The 19,794-nt window shown below is 38.5% G+C and overlaps 1 protein-coding gene across 1 annotated transcript; it reads left to right on the top strand.

The window, feature by feature from the left end:
* The first annotated feature begins 435 nt into the window (after positions 1–435).
* Positions 436–18,125, top strand: LOC126495005 (zinc finger protein 665-like). The gene is given in 4 exon segments (XM_050132628.1): positions 436–667; positions 8,804–8,865; positions 11,973–12,099; positions 14,321–18,125. Coding segments are annotated over 3 exon segments (2,832 nt in total). The 5' UTR covers positions 436–667; positions 8,804–8,835; the 3' UTR covers positions 16,996–18,125.
* Positions 18,126–19,794: the final 1,669 nt, after the last annotated feature.

Raw genomic sequence — 19,794 nt, 5'->3', positions numbered from 1 at the left:
GCACCACACAGGTGAGCAGCCTTGCGTGTGAACCTTGTGTGAAGACCCTCAACATAATATCTAATTTTAGTGTACTATGTGCATATACTGTGTGCATCTACATTCTTGCTCGCGACACAGGATAACTCGTATCAGAAGGTTTCAGAATCCAGGCTGGAGGTCAGATACCAGGGTGCAGAGTTCTCCTGGACCCAGATCTGCTCTAGGCTGGCAGCAAGCACGAGGGGAGGCTGTGCAGAGCGGGTCCAGGGCAGCCTGACAGCTGGAGCTGGGTGGAAGGCGGCCTGAGACGGAGTGGGCGGGACGGGCCCCGGATGGGGCGGGGACACCTGTCAATCAGAGCAGTTTAAGGGAAAAGAAGCAGTCCCTGTACTTCAGAAACCAAAAAATAGCGCGCCTTAGACGGGTTTAGAGGAAGCACGTCACCGGAAGCGCCTTGTGCTGGGCGGGGCCATCAGGAGCTGCACCAAGGAACCAGGCTCGAGAACAGGAAATTCCACCATTCCGTGTTGAACTCGGGACCACGGTTGTCTGTAACTGGGTAGGGAAGACACTGCTGGGTGTTCGGGGACCGAAAACTCCCGGAGTCGTGGTCGCCGCGGGGCGGCCTGGGAAAGTCAGCAGTGCCGTGACGGGAACCGCAGCCCGGGGCCCTGGAACCTCCCAGGTCAGAGGAGCTGCGGGGCTGGGACCCAGTAGGGTAGGGGCCAGGGTTGTGCTGGCTGAGGCTGCTCAGGATTCTGTTGTGGATATCTTTCCTTTGTCTGTACGTTTGGGAGCCTATGAACTGGTGTTTTATCATGATTTTCCCACCTTTACTGTCCCCAGAGTTTTGTTCATAGAGTGTTATTGTCTGCTGTTTGCAAACAAGGTTCCCCTTGCTATTGCGACAATTCCGAAGCTCCTGTAATTTAAATTCATCCGTGCATTCTAACTCCCGCTTTACCATTTGCCTATTCGGGAGAGTAGACTTCCGCCCTGAGGAGTTGGCATTCCCACCGAGCTTTGTTGGTGTTGATCACATGAGGATCCAGCGCAGATTTGAAAGTGTATCAGAAAATACACTTTATCGAGGGCTCCAGTTATGGCTGAAAACATTAACATTTGCTGAGTAAAGTTTTTACTGCCCATCGTTCTTTCGAGGTACATGCCGTCTAGATGTAAATACTGCATTCAGAAATGCGTCACCACATGTTGTGTTCTCATGCTCCATCCTAGATCCAGGCAAGTGCATGGTCCAGGCAGTATGCATGCTGTCAGAGTATGTCAGACCACAGTGTTTTATAGTTAGCATACTTACGAAACAAAATTTTAGAAAGCATCTTTTGAATAATTATTATCACTCACCTGTATCAGACAAAAAAATGTAACCTAGGTTAAAGAAAAGCACTCTGCCCATGCACACGTGACCAAACTATTGTATTTTATTTCGGGGTTTCTTGACATTCAGTGGTGTGACTGTGGGCTTTTTGCAGAAATGGGAGTGCCTGGACCCTGTTCACAGGGCTTTTAGCTGAGATTTTTTTTTTCTTGCAGTCTCCCTTGCTGGGCAGACTACGCTGCATGTGTGTGAACTGTGTGTGAATGAGTCTCACACCTCAGAGAGTAAAGTGAAATGCTCAGAGAAAGAGAGACGTGTATGTGTGTGTGTGCGTGCGTGCGGGTGTATGTCTGTGCGTGTGAGAGAAACAGAGAGAATTTCTCTTCCTTTGGCATGTGTTACACATCAATTATTTTTTATTGATATTTATTGAGCTCTACATTTTTCTCTGCTCCTCTCCCTGCCTCTCCCCTCCCCCTTCCAACCCTCCCCCAAGGTCCCCATGCTCCCAACTTAATCAGGAGATCTTGTCTTTTTCTACTTTCTATTTCCCATGTAGATTAGATAGATGTAAGTCTCTCTTAATGTCCTCATCGTTGTCTAAGTTCTCTGGGATTATGGTTTGTGGGATGGCTTTCTTTGCTTTGTGTTTAAAAATCACCTGTGATTTAAAAATACATGTGATAATTGTCTTTCTGTGCCTGGTTTACCTTATTTAAAATAATGTTTTCTAGCTCCATCCATTTTCCTGCAAAATTCAAGCTGTCATTATTTTTTTCTGCTATGTAGTACACCATTATGTAAATATACCACATTTTTCTTATTCATTCTTCTGTCAAGGGACATTTAGGTTGTTTCCAGGTTCTGGCTATGACAGACAAAGTTGTTATGAACATAGTTGAGCACATGTCCTTGTGGCACAATTGAGCATCCTTTGGATATATACACAGAAGTGATATTACTGGGTCTTGAGGAAGGTTGTTTCCTAATTTCTGAGAAATCACCACACTGACATCCAAAGGGGTTGTACCAGCTTGCATTCCCACCAACAGTGCAGAAGTGTTCCCTTTTCCACACACTCTCTCCAGCATAAGTTGTCATCAGTGTTTTTTATTTTGGCCATTCTTACAGGTGTAAGATGGAATCTCAGAGTTGTTTTGATTTGCATTTCTCTGATGACTAAGAATGTTGAATATTTCCTTAAGTGTCTCTCAGCCATTTTAGATTCCTCTGTTGAGAGTTCTCTGTTNGTGCTGTTGGGGTTATATTTAGGAAGTCATCCCCTGTTTCAATGCGTTCAAGTGTACTTCCCACTTTCTCTTCTTTTTTAAAAAAATATTTATTTATTTATTTATTATGTATACAATATTCTGTCTGTGTGTGTGTCTGCAGGTCAGAAGAGGGCACGAGACCTCTTTACAGATGGTTGTGAGCCACCATGTGGTTGCCAGGAATTGAACTCAGGTCCTTTGGAAGAGCAGACAATGCTCTTAGCCACTGAGCCATCTCTCCAGCCCCCCACTTTCTCTTCTATGAGTTTCAGTGTGGCTGGCTTTATGTTGAGGTCTTCGATCCATTTGGACTTGAGTTTTGTGCATGGTGATAGATATGGGTCTATTTTCATTCTTCTACATGTTACTATCCAGTTATGCCAACACCACTCGTTAAATAGGCTTTCTTTTTCCCATTTGATATTTTTTGCTTTTTTGTCAAAAATTAGGTGTTCGAAGATGTGTGGATTAATATCCGGGTCTTCTATTCGGTTCCATTTGTCCTCCTCTCTGTTCTTATACTAATACCAGGCTGTTTTCAGTACTGTAGCCCTGTAGTAGAGTTTGAAGTCAGGGATTGTGATGCCTCCAGAAGTTCTTTTATTGTTCAGGATTGTTAGGCTATCTTCGGTTTTTTTTTGTTTGTTTGTTTGTTTGTTTTTTTTGCTTCTCCATATGAAGTTGAGTACTGTTCTTTCGACGTCTTTGAAGAATTTTGCTGGGCATTGCGTTGAATCTGTCATCAATTATTTTTGTTCATGAAAAGTTCCGGGTGTTTTCTGAAGAATCTCTTTCTCCTGTGCAGTCTCATATTGTCAGTCAGTTCTGCTCACCTGGGAATCAGAACAAAGAGCCCCAGATGTGGAGAAGAGACAGTAGCAAAGGATCCAGAAATGTTAGCGGGACTGAGGAAGGAGTAGGGAAGGGCTCAAGTGACTGTAGCAACAGGGCATTCAATTGGTTTCACCAGATTCTATTTCATTCAAAATTTATTTATTTATTTATTTATTTATTTATTTATTTATTTATTTATTTTGTATGCAGTGTTCCTCCTGTGTGTATGTCTGCAGTCCAGAAGAGGGCACCAGATTTCATTACAAATGGTTGTGATCCACCATGTGGGTGCTGGGAGTCAAACTCAGCACCTCGGCAAGACTAGCCAGTGCTGTTAACCTATGAGCCATCTCTCCAGCCCCTACTGTGCTGGCTCTTCTTTCTGAACACCAGACATAACCGGCTTGAGATTTGTGTACTGTATACAGTTCGTGCTCAAACAAGTGCTGGTGACCTATAGGTGTCTAAGATCTCTGATATTCTTGCCCATCCCATTTATTGCTTGAGTCACATGCTCAGCACCCTTTGAATAGAAGTCACTGAGGTGCAAAAATATATCTGTTTAGAGGCATGTCTGTGTTTGAGGAAATAGCAGCTCACAGGTTTTTAAGTTGAAGCCCTGGACAGGGAACTTCATGTTAGAAGAATGTAAAAATCATTTGTTTTTTATTGTACCCCACTATGGCTTCTCTGTGAAGTAGAAAAATGTAGTTATAAAGTTGAGGTCATGGACAGAATTAAATCATGGGACACATTCTCCTTCCATATTAAACATTGGTGAATTTGAAGCACAGCATCTGTGACTTGAGCAGGGATTTTTTTTTTTTTTATGTTCTTTCCGAGAGAGGTGACAGTAGTACTCAAGCTGAATGTCACAGGTAAAGGTCACTAAGTGAAGCACCAAGTGAAAATGTCCTGATTTTGTATCTTCAAAATTCATGCACTGCCATGCCCACATTTCTTTACCATCCTGATGCTGGCCATGAATCCCCCATGCATGGAATGTTAAATATTGTAAATTCACAACAACATCATAATCATTCCTGGCTCTCAGAATTCTGTTGTACTTATCTTACTGTTGTTGGTAAATTTTTGATATCAACTGGCGCTTTTCCTGATGTTTTCATTGATATTATGGTTGTTAGACTAATACAGAAAAATATCCTGGTAGAGAGTTTGTGGTATCTTTTTTCTTGTTGTTTGTTTGCTTGCTTGTTTTTGTGATTCTTATAGTGATCGTTCATTTGTGTTTTAGTAAGTAAGCTTGCCTGAAGAGGGTAAAACTAATCCTCTAGAGGCCAGGCAGTAATAGCTCACATCTTTAATCCCAGCACTAGGGAGGTGGCGACAAGAGTGGGTGGAGAGAGGAAGTCACTAGAGTATGTGGAGTCTGAGGTTGTTGGGGAGCGTTGCAGGATCACCCCTTTTTTTTTGTCTGAGACTTGGTAGGGATAAGAGCTCTCTAGTGACTTGGCTGCTTTGTTTTTCTGATCTTCATCTTGAACCCCAATATCTGTCTCTGGCTTTTTATTATTTGTGCTACAGATTGTGGCTATTACAATGATCCTGGAATTTAGAATCATCAATGCTTTCTAACTCCGTTTTTTCTCACTTGAATTTTAAACAGCCTTTGTACCTGGCTCTCCCCTTTTTCTCCCAACTCTCACCCCAAGAACTTGCACCATTACCCTATTATTCTTTATCCTATCCATGGTTATCCACATTTCCTTCACATTCTTACCCCTTTTATTTCATGTACGTTTTGGGTGAGGTTTTACACAGGTAGCCTGGCTCTCCATGTGTTCAAAATTCCAACTGCCACGTCATATGACAGTACCAGTTCACACCCCATCCTCCAGACTTTGTGTGTGTGTGTGTGGGGGGGGTGTCGTTCGAGACAGGGTTTCTCCATGTAACAACCCTGACTGTCCTGGGACTCGTTTTGTAGACCAGGTTGGCCTCAAACTCAGTAAGATCCACCTGCCTCTGCCTCCCAAGTGCTGGGATTAAAGGTGTGCGCCACCCCCCATCCTCCACACCACTTGTAATGGTTCCTGAGATTTGGATGTGGTAATATGGGTTTTTCCATCTCTGGATATGCATTCATCAGTATCTGAATAAATATTTTCTGTTTCAAATGGCGTTCCTTGGCTGAGTCTGAAAGCAGCACCAGGCTGTGGTGTGAGCAGAACCTGCAAAATGTCAGGCGTAGATTCTCTCCTAGGGCCTGTAACCTTTCCATTCATTGTCTTTTGGCCAGTTTTCATAACAATCTGTATATTTCCATTGTAAAACTGCCCTTAGATCACACCAGAAAGCTTTCTGTTACCTACAAAATAGTCTTGGCTGTATTATACTAATGGCATAATATGCTTGGGAAGTTGACTTTGCAGTACACAGTGTCATTCATTGTCTGTGGACTCTGATCATCTCTCCTAGCAATCTGCAGAGTGCATTTAGTGGTTTGAATGCTACACCAGGATTTCAAGACATCTTTAGACACTATAAGTTGTTTGCTGATTTCTCAGCATCTTCTATTGGAATATAGAAAAAGCAATGCTGTTTGTGGATTTTATATGGCTTCCTGAGACTGTTTTCAGATCTGAGGTTTCTCTTGGAACATGAAAGATATGGAATTTCAGAATTACATTTCTTGTAACTTGGGACAACTTGCCTTTCTCAGTGTCTTCATTTTAAGCATTGAAAATTTTCTTTCCTTGCTCTGGGTGAACTTGGATGCACTCTGTTGAGTTAGTGTGGAGGGAGTGGACATCTTTGTTCCTTTTTATGATTAGAGCAGAATGATGGTATCTGTCCTCGTTCTGCGTAATGTCAGGTTTAGGTTTTTTCTTTTGTATTCTTTATGCTGAGCTGTTACTTTTCTCCTCATATTCTTTAGTTTTATACTGAATAAATGTCACATTTTCCCACAGATCTTCCATTGATCTATTGACATGATCATGTATCCTCTCTCACTGAATCTGTGTATTTTGTTCCTTGAATGGATTGGTTTGTGGCTGTTGCATTTCTTGCATGAAATCCTTGCATTCCATTTCCACATTTATCAGAGACAATAATGTCTTGGAAAGTGGTCTGAATTTTTTTTCCTATGCTCATATTTTTTGTTGTTGTCTGCTTGCTTTGTGTATCAAAATAAAGCAGCTTTGTGTGATGACTTTGTTGCATTCCTTTTCTTTACGTTTCTTGCAGTATTCTCTGTGGAGGGTTAGTAGAGTTTTTTTCTATAGGAATTAGAAGATTCTGTGCTGAATTTGTTCAATCCACAGACACTGTTAAAGGAAACACCGACTTCATCAAGCCCAACATTGGCTTAATACTGTTCTTGTTTCATGATACAGAAGGCTGGTTTCTTTCCTTGTTTCTAAAGAACACATCCTTTTTCTATTCTGATTTATTTGTGTATGACGCTCCATAACACTCCATAAGGTAACACTGGCATTATTGACATACATTGCAATGTCTCATTTTAGATTTTATTACATGTGGGATTCATTTTCCTATTCAGAAAATGTATAAAAATGTTTTGTATATGTGTTTTTTTTTAATTTTTTTTTTGCTTTTATTTTTTAACTGCAGTAAGTCTGCGTTGACTCCTTGTATTCTTCTTTGAGTCTGTATCATTAATTTCTACTATGGGATTCCAATGCTCTGAAATCTGCGCACCTATCAGTAAGATGTGCTGTAGAAAGAGGACACATTTCTTCTCTAAATGGTTCATGATGGCCCAAAAGGAGTCAGCATCTGCATCAGGAAACTTGGATTAAGGCCTGAGTGTTAATCGTGGCGTAAGCCACAGCCTACAGCCTCTTTCATGTGGTTAATCTGTGAATGCATTGAGAAATAAATCACAAGGTTTGCAGCTGAGCCTCAGGTCCCTAAAGCTCATGCATATTCTTCTCTGTGGAGAGCTGACCCTATGTGATGTTATTCACTGGAAGTTCTTTCTCATGTTGCATTTCACCATCATCACTATATTGCTGTCCAATTTCATGTTGCTGTTGTGAATTCTACTTATGTTCTCATGGAACCACCTATAGGGAGGACACATACTGTTTCTATTATTGCTCTCAGGTTCTTCCCCTTTTGTTAGTTTAAAAATATGAATTCTCCATTCATGTGTCCTCTGATTTCTTCTGAGTAAGATGAGTAAAACTAATGAAATATTTTTATTTCCTTTGTCAAAACTGACAATTTCTCACCTATTCTGTCATATTATTGTAGTGTCATTTCAATTGTATTTTAATAAATAAAGCTTGCTTGGGGATCAGGGAAGTAAGACAGCCACACTGGTCAGTCTTCCAGCCAGACAGTGATAATGTACCTTTAATCCCAGTAGCCACACTAGTTGCCTTAGAAACTGGGCAGTGCATGCCTTTAATCCCAGTGGTGCACGCCTTTAATCCCAGAACTAGAGAGCATTATAAAATGGGAAGAAACAGCTCTCAGACAGTCTCATTCTGATGTTCCTGGAGGCAGGAGTGCTCTTTTGGACTGAGGTTGAGGTAAGAGCCAGTGTCTGGCTGCTTTGCTTTGCGGACCTTCAGGTTGAATCCCAATCTCTCTCTCTCTCTGACTTTTTATTAATTGTGCTTCATAGTGTAGATTTTAGAGTGACAAGCTGATTTTCATTTTATTGTCTTATTTTGTTGATGAAAGCATGAATATTCTAGATTCATTTAGTGGTCATTCTTTAGTGTAATTGATAAATATATCTGTGGTTGGTTCTGAGAGAGTTTGGTTTTTCATTTACATGGATTTGTTTTCAACTATTGTTTAAATTTGGTCATAAGAAATTTGCAGCTGCCTGTTATTTCAATGAGGGAAACAAATAGAGCAGTTCCTGCAAATCATGAGGGATCAGCGTAGGATTGGTCCATTTCATCACCAGGTGTCATCAGTATTTTTCCTCCAGATTGAAATAGTGATTTACTATTAGTGTTTGTGTTTTGGACATGGTAGTTACTCTTTAGCTCTTCTCTATCTATTCTCTATGTTAAATGTCTTATTTCCTGTGTTGTCCTTGATAGTTTCCCTCTGAGTTTTCCGTGTATACTTTGGCTCTAATTATCAACTGCAGTGCTTCTTGAGTGCATAATCTGTGTTATTTCAAACTTTCTTCAAGTGAATTTCCCTCCGTGAATTTTAAGAGCCCATGTTTCTGGGTGCAATGATACACTCAAAGTATATCCTTCCATGTTCCCCTCTCTGTAGGAATGTTGTGACATCCTTTAGTATCTTTTGGGGGTTTGGTATTCTTACCTGTTTTGGCGTCATGTGTAACATTGTGTTAATTTTAGCTTTGTATTTTTGATAATGTGATGTGAAATGTCAAGAAAAGTTCTGGTGTTTGTTCCAGAGACAGAAACTGAGAGAAGACCAACAGAAAGAATGGATGATTGTCCTATAAATCTACCCCAGGTCAGTGTTATATCTGCATTTCTTTGAAAATTGTTTTCATTATTGAAATTATGTGAGCCTTTATTTCTTTTCCTATTATATTGTATTATATTGTTATCTGTCTTACTGTGAGGAGACACCATGACCACAGCATCTCTTATAAAGAAAAACATTTAATTTAGGGCTGGTTTATAGGTTCAGAGGTTTAGACCTTTATTGTCATGGCAGCAAGCATGATATCGTGAAGGCTAACATGGTGCTGGAGAAGAAGCCAAGAGTTCTACATTTGATCAGTAGGTAGAAGGAAGGACTTGACTTGAGCTTCTAAAAACCTCTAACAAGGCCACACCTACTCCAACAAAGCCACACCTCCTAATAGTTCCGCTCCCTGGTGACAAAGCATTCAAATCTTTGAGCCTATGGGGCCATTCCTATCCAAGTCACTAAATTATCTAAAGTGTTTATTTTCTAGTGTTCTTTTTTTTTTTTTCATTTTCTTTTCTGATTGTCAAGATTAAGTCCTTAAATCTTTCAGCTCTGTATCATATTTTTATCCCATTGTAGCCTCCCTTGGTTATTTCAATGAGGACATATTATTTTTAAGGTTTAAGACCTATAATACTGAAAGAGATCCTATTGTAATTGATGATCAAAAAATTATGTTGAGGACCATTTCCTATACAGGATGAACTTGTGTCCTTATATATTAGTGAGGAAGGAAGGTTTCATGTTCAGCATAGATCAGTTTTCTAAATCCAGGTTTATGAAAATAGCCATGCAAGTACAAGAAACTTTGACTGACATCACTGAGCAATTTATGGAAATGTAGACTTAGACACTCTGTCATGAAGTACTAAATATTTCAGCGCCTCATAAAGCACAGATAGTGGAAGGAATGTGTGTCGTATTCTTGCCATAAAAACTGATGTTTTATGAGGAGATGCAAATTTCAATATACTGGATTTTCTTTCACATTTGATGTCACACGATGATGGGTGTTGACACCTGACATCTTTTCATTTCAAGAGAGATCCTGTTCATTTCATTCTCTTGATAAAAAATGTGCAGTGTTCTCAGTACACAAAATAGTAATTTTGACTTTTATTTTAATTTTCAGACAGGATATAAGCACTACTGTCTCTACCTCTATATTGTAACATGTTCAACATATCAGTAAGAATTTTCTAAAGAACATTGACTTGGTACTGTGTATATGCCATCAATTTTTATATGTTAATGAATGTCCCTTGTACTGACTTCACTCTCTTCTTTTGGAGGAAGAAGGTTTGTTCCCCCAATCCTAAGTTTTTTTCTTTCCCTGGAGCTATAGTATAAGTATATTAAGTATGTAGAGACTTTGAAAAATTGATGCAGTGGACACGTTTTCTTCTCATTCTTTAAAAATATTTTAATTTAAGTATGTGAGTATTTATCTGCATGTTTTCCTGCATGATGCCTGTGGACCCCTAACACTTGGTACTAGAGTCAGGTACTGTATTGAGATACCCTGTGTGTAGATAGAATGAAGTAAAATTTCTCTGCAAAAACAGCAAAAGCCCTTTATTTCTGAGCCATCTTTCCAGCCCCCCAGATTTACATTTGTGGTACACACTCAATATAGAACCAGTTTATATCCCTGTGTCTTCTATTTTTGGAAAAATGAAGGAGGAATCATAAATGATTCTTATCTATGCAACCCAGAATCCTGTTAGACAATTGAGTTTAAACACTGAAGAAAAGAATAGAGTTGAAATTTGAAGATTGTTTTGTCAAGTGTGGGGATGGAGAGATGGCTCAGAGGTTAAGAGCATTGCCTGCTTTTCCAAAGGTCCTGAGTTCAATTCCCAGCAACCACATGGTGGCTCACAACTATCTGTAATGAGGTCTGGTGGCCTGTTCTGGCCTGCAGGCATACACAGACAGAATATTGTATACATAATAAATAAATAAATAAATAAATAAATAAATAAATAAATAAACAAATAAATATTTTTTAAAAAAGAAATTGTCAAGTGTGCCAATCTCATGAGCAGTAATATAGTCAAAACCAATAGATAATTAGAATAATTCTCACACACATAATACATTCATTTCAAACACATAAAACCTTTTATTTCATCTGAATGGATTGTCACATACAATGTTTATTTGTAAATATTTTTCTCATCCTATAATAAAACCTCATTGAATTTCTGAAATTGTTATTATCTGTATTGGGTATGTCTGCTTTTAGAAATATTTGGATAATATTAACATTGTCTATGGCAGATTTATCTGTTTCATGACTGCAAATATTTTTATAAAAAACTTCAGAACAGTTGATTCTATGAGTTGTTTGGAATGTTAGATGTATACATCTGATGTCATACTCTTTACTATTTAAAGAAAAATCTCTAACTTAATTCATCCATGAATTTTGCATTCCATATTCTACCTCTTTGTTCTAGAAAGCGTGCAACTTTATAACTAGGGCTCAGGATCTGAACTGAGAATCTAGAATAGAGTCATATGAGGCCTAACTGGAAAGAGACAGCATCCATATTTGAGCAAGATTGAGAGTTGTAGAATTTAGAAGCATTTTTGCTCATCCTAACTTTTCCTTGTGAGATATGACTGTGTGAACATCTTTGATTTCAAGATAGCATTTGTAAAGGTACATTTTTGCATCTAGACCTTAAGTGTGTATCTTCTTATATTACTTACAAATTTGCTGGTTGCGGTACTATTATGCTATCCTATTTTTACAGAGATATGAAATATAATATAGAGTATGAGTATTATAGAAAGTATCTTTTATTAAAATTAACTTTCATTTTTGTATATTTGGCTGAATAAATGTGTGAATGCTGCCTGTGTCTCCTGCCTATATTTAGTATAGAACATTGGATATTATGGAACTAGAAAGCTGCCGTCTGGGTACTGGGAGTCAAATTATGGTCCTCTGGGAGAGCAGCCGGGGCTCTTAACTTCTGAGTCATCTCTGGAGCACATTTAGAAAACTGGTGTTTGACTAATATCCATAACTCACCTATATCACAAAATATCTCTAACTTTTTAGTTGTCTTTTACCTAGGAAAGCATTTTGTCCAGCAGTTCATGGTAAATGTTTAATTAATTATCCATTACAGGGTCTGTTGACATTTCAGGATGTGGCTGTGGACTTCTCCCATGAGGAGTGGGAATGCCTGGACTCTGCTCAGAGGGCTTTGTATGTGGATGTGATGTTGGAGAATTACAGCAATCTAGTCTTTATAGGTAAAAATGCTCTTCTTGTAGAATTCTGGGTTATCATGTGTATTTACCTACTTGTATATATGTAAACTCCCTGAACTGTCTAGAGACTATTAGAAATAAGGGAAATACTGGTTATCAATATAGTCCTTTACATTTTCTATGTTCTCTGGAAGAGTAACGAATGTGAGACTGCTGATTCTCTCCAGCCCTCTTCCTTGTTTTTAACGAAAACCTCAAAGTTCAAAGACAATTGAATATTTACGGCAAGGACAGATATTACAGTTACTGTGTAATTTTTGTATTTACTATTGAATTAAACTCTTCTCCTATTTCTGAGTTTTAAAAACAGGAGAATTTTATTTGTTTCTTTTTAATACATCCCAGTCCCACTTTCCCTTCCTTTTTTTTTCCTCCCATCTCCTCCAATCTCCCTTCTCCCTCAGCTCCAGTCATTTTCCACTTCTTTTCATAAAGGAGCAAGCCTTCCAGAGATCTCAACACAGTATAACTAGATGCAATAAGATTATACATAGCAGGACATTAGTTCATACCCCTTTAATCCCAGCACTTGGGAGGCAGAGGCTGGCAGATTTCAGAGCTCAAGGCCAGCCTGGTCTACAGAATGAGTTTCAGGATAGCCAGTGCTACACAGAGAAACTTTGTCTTGAAAACAAAAATAAATATACAAAGAAAGTAAGGCTAGACACAGTTCCTCATATTAAGATTGGATGAGTCAACCAAGTAAGATGAGACGGTCCCTAAAGGGTCCAGTAGGAGGAAAGCAGTCAAAAGAGTCAGAGGTGCCCCCACTCACACTAGTAGGAGTCCCAGAAAAACACCAAGCTAACAACTGTAACATATATGTAGAGGACCTAGAACAGACCCATGCAGTCTCCATGATTGCCCTTTCAGTCTCTGACAGGTGGTCAGCCCTCCTAGTTGATGTCTGTAGGCTGTGTTTTCCTGGTGTCCTCAACCTTTCTGACTCCCTCACTTCTTGCTCTTATTCCTTGGAGTTCGCTGAGCTCCAGGGGGACAGACCTAATGGAGATCTCCAATTTGAACTCTGTAATGTTTAGCTATGGGTTCTGCATCTGCTCCTGTCAGATGCTGCTGGTAGCCACTTTGATGACAATTGGACTAGGTGCCAATGTATGACTGTATAAGAATATCATTAGAAATAATTAATTTGAATTTTTTCTATCATAGGTCTTTTGACTATCTAGCCTCAGGTTACTGGTTATCAAGGCAGTATTGGGCATGGGCTTCCCTTCATGGTGAGGGCCTCAAATTTGACCAGTCATCGGTTGGCCCCGCCCACAAATTCTGTTCCTCCATTACCCCAGCACATCTTACAGGTGGGATAGATTGTAAGTGGAAGGTTTTGTGTCTGATCTGGTGTCCCAGTCCCATCATTTTAAGCCTTACCTGGTTACAGAGGATGGCTAATTCAAACTCTGAATCCTCTGTTTCTAGGAGTTCTCTCTGGGGTCACCCTCATACAATCCTGAGAGCTACTACTGTACTAGATTTACACATAGACATCACACATGCCAGTGTCCTACAATTCCAGTTTTCTCTTCCTGTATTCTCTTCCTTGTGTTCTTCCCTCCAAACTGATCTCTCCTGTTTGCATTCCCACCACCACCATTCCACTCTCAGTATCCATTCTATTTCCCCTTCCCAAGGAAATCCATGCATCCCACTTAGATCCCTTAAAAAGAGAGATTTTAAATTAAAGAAAGATTTTTGGGGGTGAACTTGTTGTTTTTGTTTGTTTATTTATTTGTTGTTTGAGATGTGGTCTCTATATTTAATCTTAACATGGTTTTAATCATAGCAATAGGGAGGAAGAAACAAGAGGTGAGTTTCATTCTAGCCTGGGTTACAAAGTGAGTTCCTAACCAAAGAAGGCACATGATGTGACTGTGTCTCAGAAACATACACAAGAACATAGGGATCTTATGTGATCCTTCTCAGAGTTCATTATTGCTCATTCTTTTCTACAAAGTTTACAAACCTTGTAGAAAGTTTAGAAAAGAGTGAAAAGGTTATTAGCCTTCCTTGTGGTTTGAGTGGAGGTTCTTCTGAGCTTCCATATAATGATAGTTAAATGCAGAAGACATTTGCTTGAAACTCTATTTTTAAGAATTTTTAGTTTACCTTTCTTAGATAATTTTAGTTATTGAATCTGTTACTCATGAATCAATTGCTCTAATTCTTAATTGTGTTAATTTTCCAGATAGCCATCACATATGTGTTGAATATAAGGACCTTCACCTTTGCTCAAAGCATAATGTCCATAGTCACGTGCATAGGCAAAGAAGTGAGAACACAGAAGAAGAACCCTCCAACTGTGAGGACTGTGGAAGCTGTTTAAATTTCTGTTCCAACATCAGTCAAAATCAACAAATCTATTCTGGAAAGGAAGAACAAAAAAATACCTAGAATGATAACTCTTTTGACTCTAATCATAATCTCATACTGAAAGAAATCCACAGTGGAAAGGAACCACAGCAATGCCAGAAATGTTTCAAGACATACTCAATTCTCAGTAGATATCAAGGTTCTCATACAGAGGAGAAACCTTATAAATGTACAGAATATAGCAATATCTTTCTGCATTTACCACAACTCAAAGTACATAACAACATCCATTATGGAGACAAACCCTACAATTGTATAGAAAATAGTAAGTGCTTTTATAATTCATCAGAGTTTAAAAGATATTACAGAATCCACACTGGAGAGGAAACTTACAAATTTACTGATTATGATAATTGCTTCATTTGCTGCTCAGATCTTGAAAAGCATCAGAAAATTCATGGAGGAGATAAGTCTCATGAATGCAAGCAGTGTAGTAATTTTTACACATTGTCACACCTTGAATACTATGATAGAAACCATAGCGGAGAGAAACATGATAGATTTAATGAATGTGACAAATCCCTTTCCACTGCCTCAGGTGTTAAAACAAATCAGAGGATTCACACAAGAGAAAAACCTTACAAATGTACTGAGTGTGATAAAGCATTTATTCAGAAAGCTAAACTTAAAGCACATCAAAGAATTCATACTGGAGAGAAACCTTACAAATGTAGGGAATGTGGCAAATGCTTTACCCAGCAGACACATCTAAAAACTCATCAGAAACTTCATACAGGGGAGAAGAATTACAAATGTAGTGAATGTGACAAATCCTTTTCCCAGAAAGACCATCTTAGGAGACATCTGACAATTCATACTGGAGAGAGGCCTTATAAATGCACTGAGTGTGGGAAAGCCTTTGCCCGTACTTCATACCTTAGATTGCATCAGAACATTCATACAGGTGTGAAACCATACAAATGTGTTGAATGTGGCAAATGCTTTACTAGTAGTTCATCTCTTCGATTGCATCAGAACATCCATACAGGTGAGAAACCTTATAAATGTAGTGAATGTGACAAATTCTTTACCAGTAGTTCATATCTTAAATTGCATCAGAACATCCATAAAGGTGAGAGACCCTACAAATGTAGTGAATGTGGCAAAGGCTTTATCCAGAAACAACAGCTAAGAAGACACCTGACAGTTCATACAGGAGAGAAGCCTTATAAATGTAGTGAGTGTGAGAAATCCTTCTCAGTTGCTTCAGATCTTAGAAACCATCAGAAAATTCATGCAGAAGAGAATCCTTACAAATGCAGTGAGTGTAAGAAGTGCTTTAGTAGTAGTTCATCTCTTCGACAGCATCAGAAATTCCATACTGGTGAAAGACCTTACAAATGTAATGAATGTGGAAAAGGTTTTATCCAGAAACAACAGCTAAGAAGACACCTGACAATTCATACAGGAGAGAAGCCTTATAAATGTAGTGAATGTGAGAAATCCTTTTCAGTTGCTTCAGATCTTAGAAGCCATCAGAAAATTCATGCAGAAGAGAATCCTTACGAATGCTGTGAATGTAAGAAATTCTTTAGTAGTAATTCATCTCTTCGACTGCATAAGAGAATCCATACGGGTGAGAAACCTTACAAATGCAGTGAATGTGACAAGTCCTTTATTCAGAAGCACCAACTTAGGAGACATCAGACAAACCATACAGGAAATAGGCCTTATAAATGTAGTGAATGTGAAAAATCCTTTAGCAGTAGTTCATCTCTTCAATTGCATCAGAACATTCATACAGGTGAGAGACCCTACAAATGTAGTGAATGTGGCAAAGGCTTTATCCAGAAACAACAGCTAAGACGACACCTGACAGTTCATACAGGAGAGAAGCCTTATAAATGTAGTGAGTGTGAGAAATGCTTTTCAGTTGATTCGGATCTTAAAAGCCATAAGAAAATTCATGCAGAAGAGAATCCTTACAAATGCAGTGAGTGTAAGAAATCCTTTACCAGTTGTTCATCTCTTCAGTTGCATCAGAGAACTCATACAGGTGAGAAACCTTACAAATGCAGTGAGTGTGACAAGTCATTTGCCAGTGGGTCCTATCTGAGAATACATAGGAAATTTCATACAGGAGAAAAACCTTACAAATGTGGTGAATGTCAGAAATCCTTTACCACTAGCTCATATCTTAGATTGCATCAGAAAATTCATAGAGGTGAGAAACCTTACAAATGTAGTGAATGTGGCCTATCCTTTGTCAAGAAACAACTTCTAAAGAAACATCAGAAAATCCATACTCGGGAGAAACCTTATCAATGCAATGAGTGTGGCAAATGCTTTAGCCTGAAATTCAAACTTAGAGAACACCAAAGAATTCATACAGGAGAGAAACCTACAATTGTAATGAATGTGGCAAATGCTTTATATGGAAATGACGACTTCAAACCCATCAGTGAATTCATACAGGAGAGAAACCTTACAAATGCAATAAATGTGACAAATATTTTACCAGTGGATCATATCTTAGAGTACATCAAATAGTTCATACAGAAGAGAAACCTTACAAATGTAGTGAATGTGAGAAATCCTTTACTACTGACTCATATCTCAGAAAATTCATAGAGGTAAGAAACCTTTCAGATGTGTTGCATGGGGCAAAGACTTTATTTGACACTCACGTCTAATAAAACATCAACATAAAATATACATACTGTTGAGAAAAGTTGCCAAAGTAAGTAATGTGGCATGTGCTTTTTCCAAGCTATATCCTTAGGGACTACTAGAGGGGCTTCACTAGAGAATCATTGTGAACACGAGAAACTTGTGAAAGCCTTTAAGCAATGTTCAACTCTTAGTAAATATCAAAAAGTTAATATTGAAGAGAAATTCTGAAAATGTGACAGTGTGGAAAAAATTCTTCATAACATACTTTAACTTCAAATATTTCATAATGAATACAAAATGAAGAAGCCTGAGTAATATGCTGTTATGTGGGTATTTCCTGTATAGTAAAGCATTCTTTCCTGAAAGGAAGCTGATTAAGACAGGAAATAAACCACTCAATAGCTTCAAGAAGTTCCAGAATTTGACAGGGTTTACTTTGTTTAACTCCCGAAACACCAATCATGCTCCTTAGATAAGGCTTAAACGAATTGAGCCAGGAAGATAGGGCACCCTTTAACCTGTGGGTACATCTGCAGATGGCAGTGTGTTCCTGGTGTCTAGTGTTCATAATCTATGTTGAAGTTTCATGCTGGTAATTACCTTTAAGTCCCTTTGTCCTTATAAATGGCTCCTCAGTAGCCACATTTTTCTTTGAGCTGCAAGCTCACAAATAATGACACAGAGACTTACTACTTTTGGAACCTCTGCCTATACCTTAGGTTTTTTTCCTAACAAGCTCTTATATCTTAAATTATCCCATATTTTTAGTCTACATGCTACCATGTGGCTTTTTCCCCCTTTCATTCTGTATCTCTAAGTTGTTCTGAGTCTTGTTAGCATCATCTCCAGTTCTTTTCTTTTCCGGAAGTTCCACCTATTCTTGCCTCGCTATAAGCCATTTAACTTCTTATTAAACCAATTACGATAACACATCTTTGCACAGTGTATTAAAATATTTTGCAACATTCCTCCATATACCTGTAATTAAACTCATTGGTTTAACAACATGAGTTTCAGTGGCATCCATATTTGTTCCTGTTGTTAGTCCCCATTTGGGTGGTTAGTTGCGTATGTATTTTACATTTACCCAGGAAATGACTCTCATGCAACATGTGCTGACCCCATTCTTCAAAATCGCATGTACACCAGAAAAATGATAACAGAGGAAGTATTTGAGTCAACTATACTAGGGAAGTTTGTTGGTGCTCACTGCTCTAGACTTACTGCCATAGTTGTACCTGGTCTAGTTAATGGAGCTCAACACAGACAGAACACATAGGCTTATGGAGCCTCAGAGAGGAGGCTGCTTTCTTTGCTTTCAGGGAGAAGAGAGAGCAGTTTCCAAAGGGGCAAATGAAACTATGCCTATAAAACTGTCAGAGACATTACAAAATGGGCTGTGTCTATGCATGCCTCTAAATGCTTAGACCCTGTGATTCAGTTATGCTCCAATGAACCTCTGAACACTGGTGCCCATGAGCAAATATTGAGCATCATTGTATCCTTGTTTCCTCTTTTACCTTAGAAATTCTAGTCTACAAGCCATCCCTAAACAATTCAATTTCAACTTTTTGTTAAGGCTTTTCAGTAACCATAATGTAGATATACCAGAAAATTCATCATGAAATTAATCTCATGAAAATGGCTTTAATAAAGACTTACTTCCAGTTTCATTTCATGTGTAAGTTGATCCATACAAATATGAGTAAATTATGAAACAGATGACCTGTGAAGAAGACAATGTGTACATGCTCGTGTATGCCTTAGAAATCCTCAGAAATGTGCCTGAAGATCATTTTGAAGTACTGAGAAAAGATGGGGAAGTACTTATTCCAACTCTGAAGCACTATATTAGAATATTGATATTAAAAATAGATTCAGACATTTTAGACTTAGGCCAAGAAATGTGTTGCAGTGTATTTAGCCATACCATTACATAAATGGTTCAGGGATTTAGTAGCCAGCTAATGGAAACATTGTTTATTAACATTAAGGTGTTCTCAGTATTGCTGTTTGTTGAAATGTGAACTGAAATAGTACATCATGTAGTATGGATACTGACTGGGCAGAGAGTGAATCTTGGTGCACATGTGAGTGCCGAGAATTTAATCACCAAGATACAAGAGGGAGAAACAAACATCAGGGCTTGATGATAAGATGGGAATTTGATCACTCAAAGAAATGAAAACACAAACTTGAGTTACTATTAGACTTACTGAGTGTTTCATTTTTCACTTCACATTGATGTTTCTGTTATATCCAGCTCTGATTTAAGCTGATGGTGGTGGTGAAGAGCAGGTCCATGGCAGCCTGGGAGAGGGAGAAGAGCTATGTTGAAGGCAGACTGAGCCAGAGTCAGAAGTGGATTGGGAAACTGGAGAGAGAAAGTGGTGGCAAGAGCTGCTTATGAAGGTATATAAGTCAGCATAGCACAGAGAAATTTGCTCACCCATGTTTACTTCAGAAACATTCAAAATATCAAGATATTGAAGTAGTTTCGATGCGTGTAAAAATTTTGGTGTTTTTTTTTTCTATAAAAGATACATTTTTTTCAACAAATGGTGCTGGTCAAAATTGATGACTGCATGTAGAAGAATCCAAATAGGTCCATATTTATCACCCTGCCTGGATCAATAACCTTAAAATAAGGCCAGATACATTGAACCTGATAGAAAA

The sequence above is a fragment of the Alexandromys fortis genome, unplaced genomic scaffold, assembly GCF_014885135.2.
Source record: "Alexandromys fortis isolate MF-2015 unplaced genomic scaffold, M_Fortis_MF-2015_v1.1 scaffold_433, whole genome shotgun sequence".
In the NCBI taxonomy this organism is placed as follows: Eukaryota; Metazoa; Chordata; class Mammalia; order Rodentia; family Cricetidae; genus Alexandromys; species Alexandromys fortis.
This window is presented reverse-complemented; position numbering and strand designations above follow the sequence as displayed.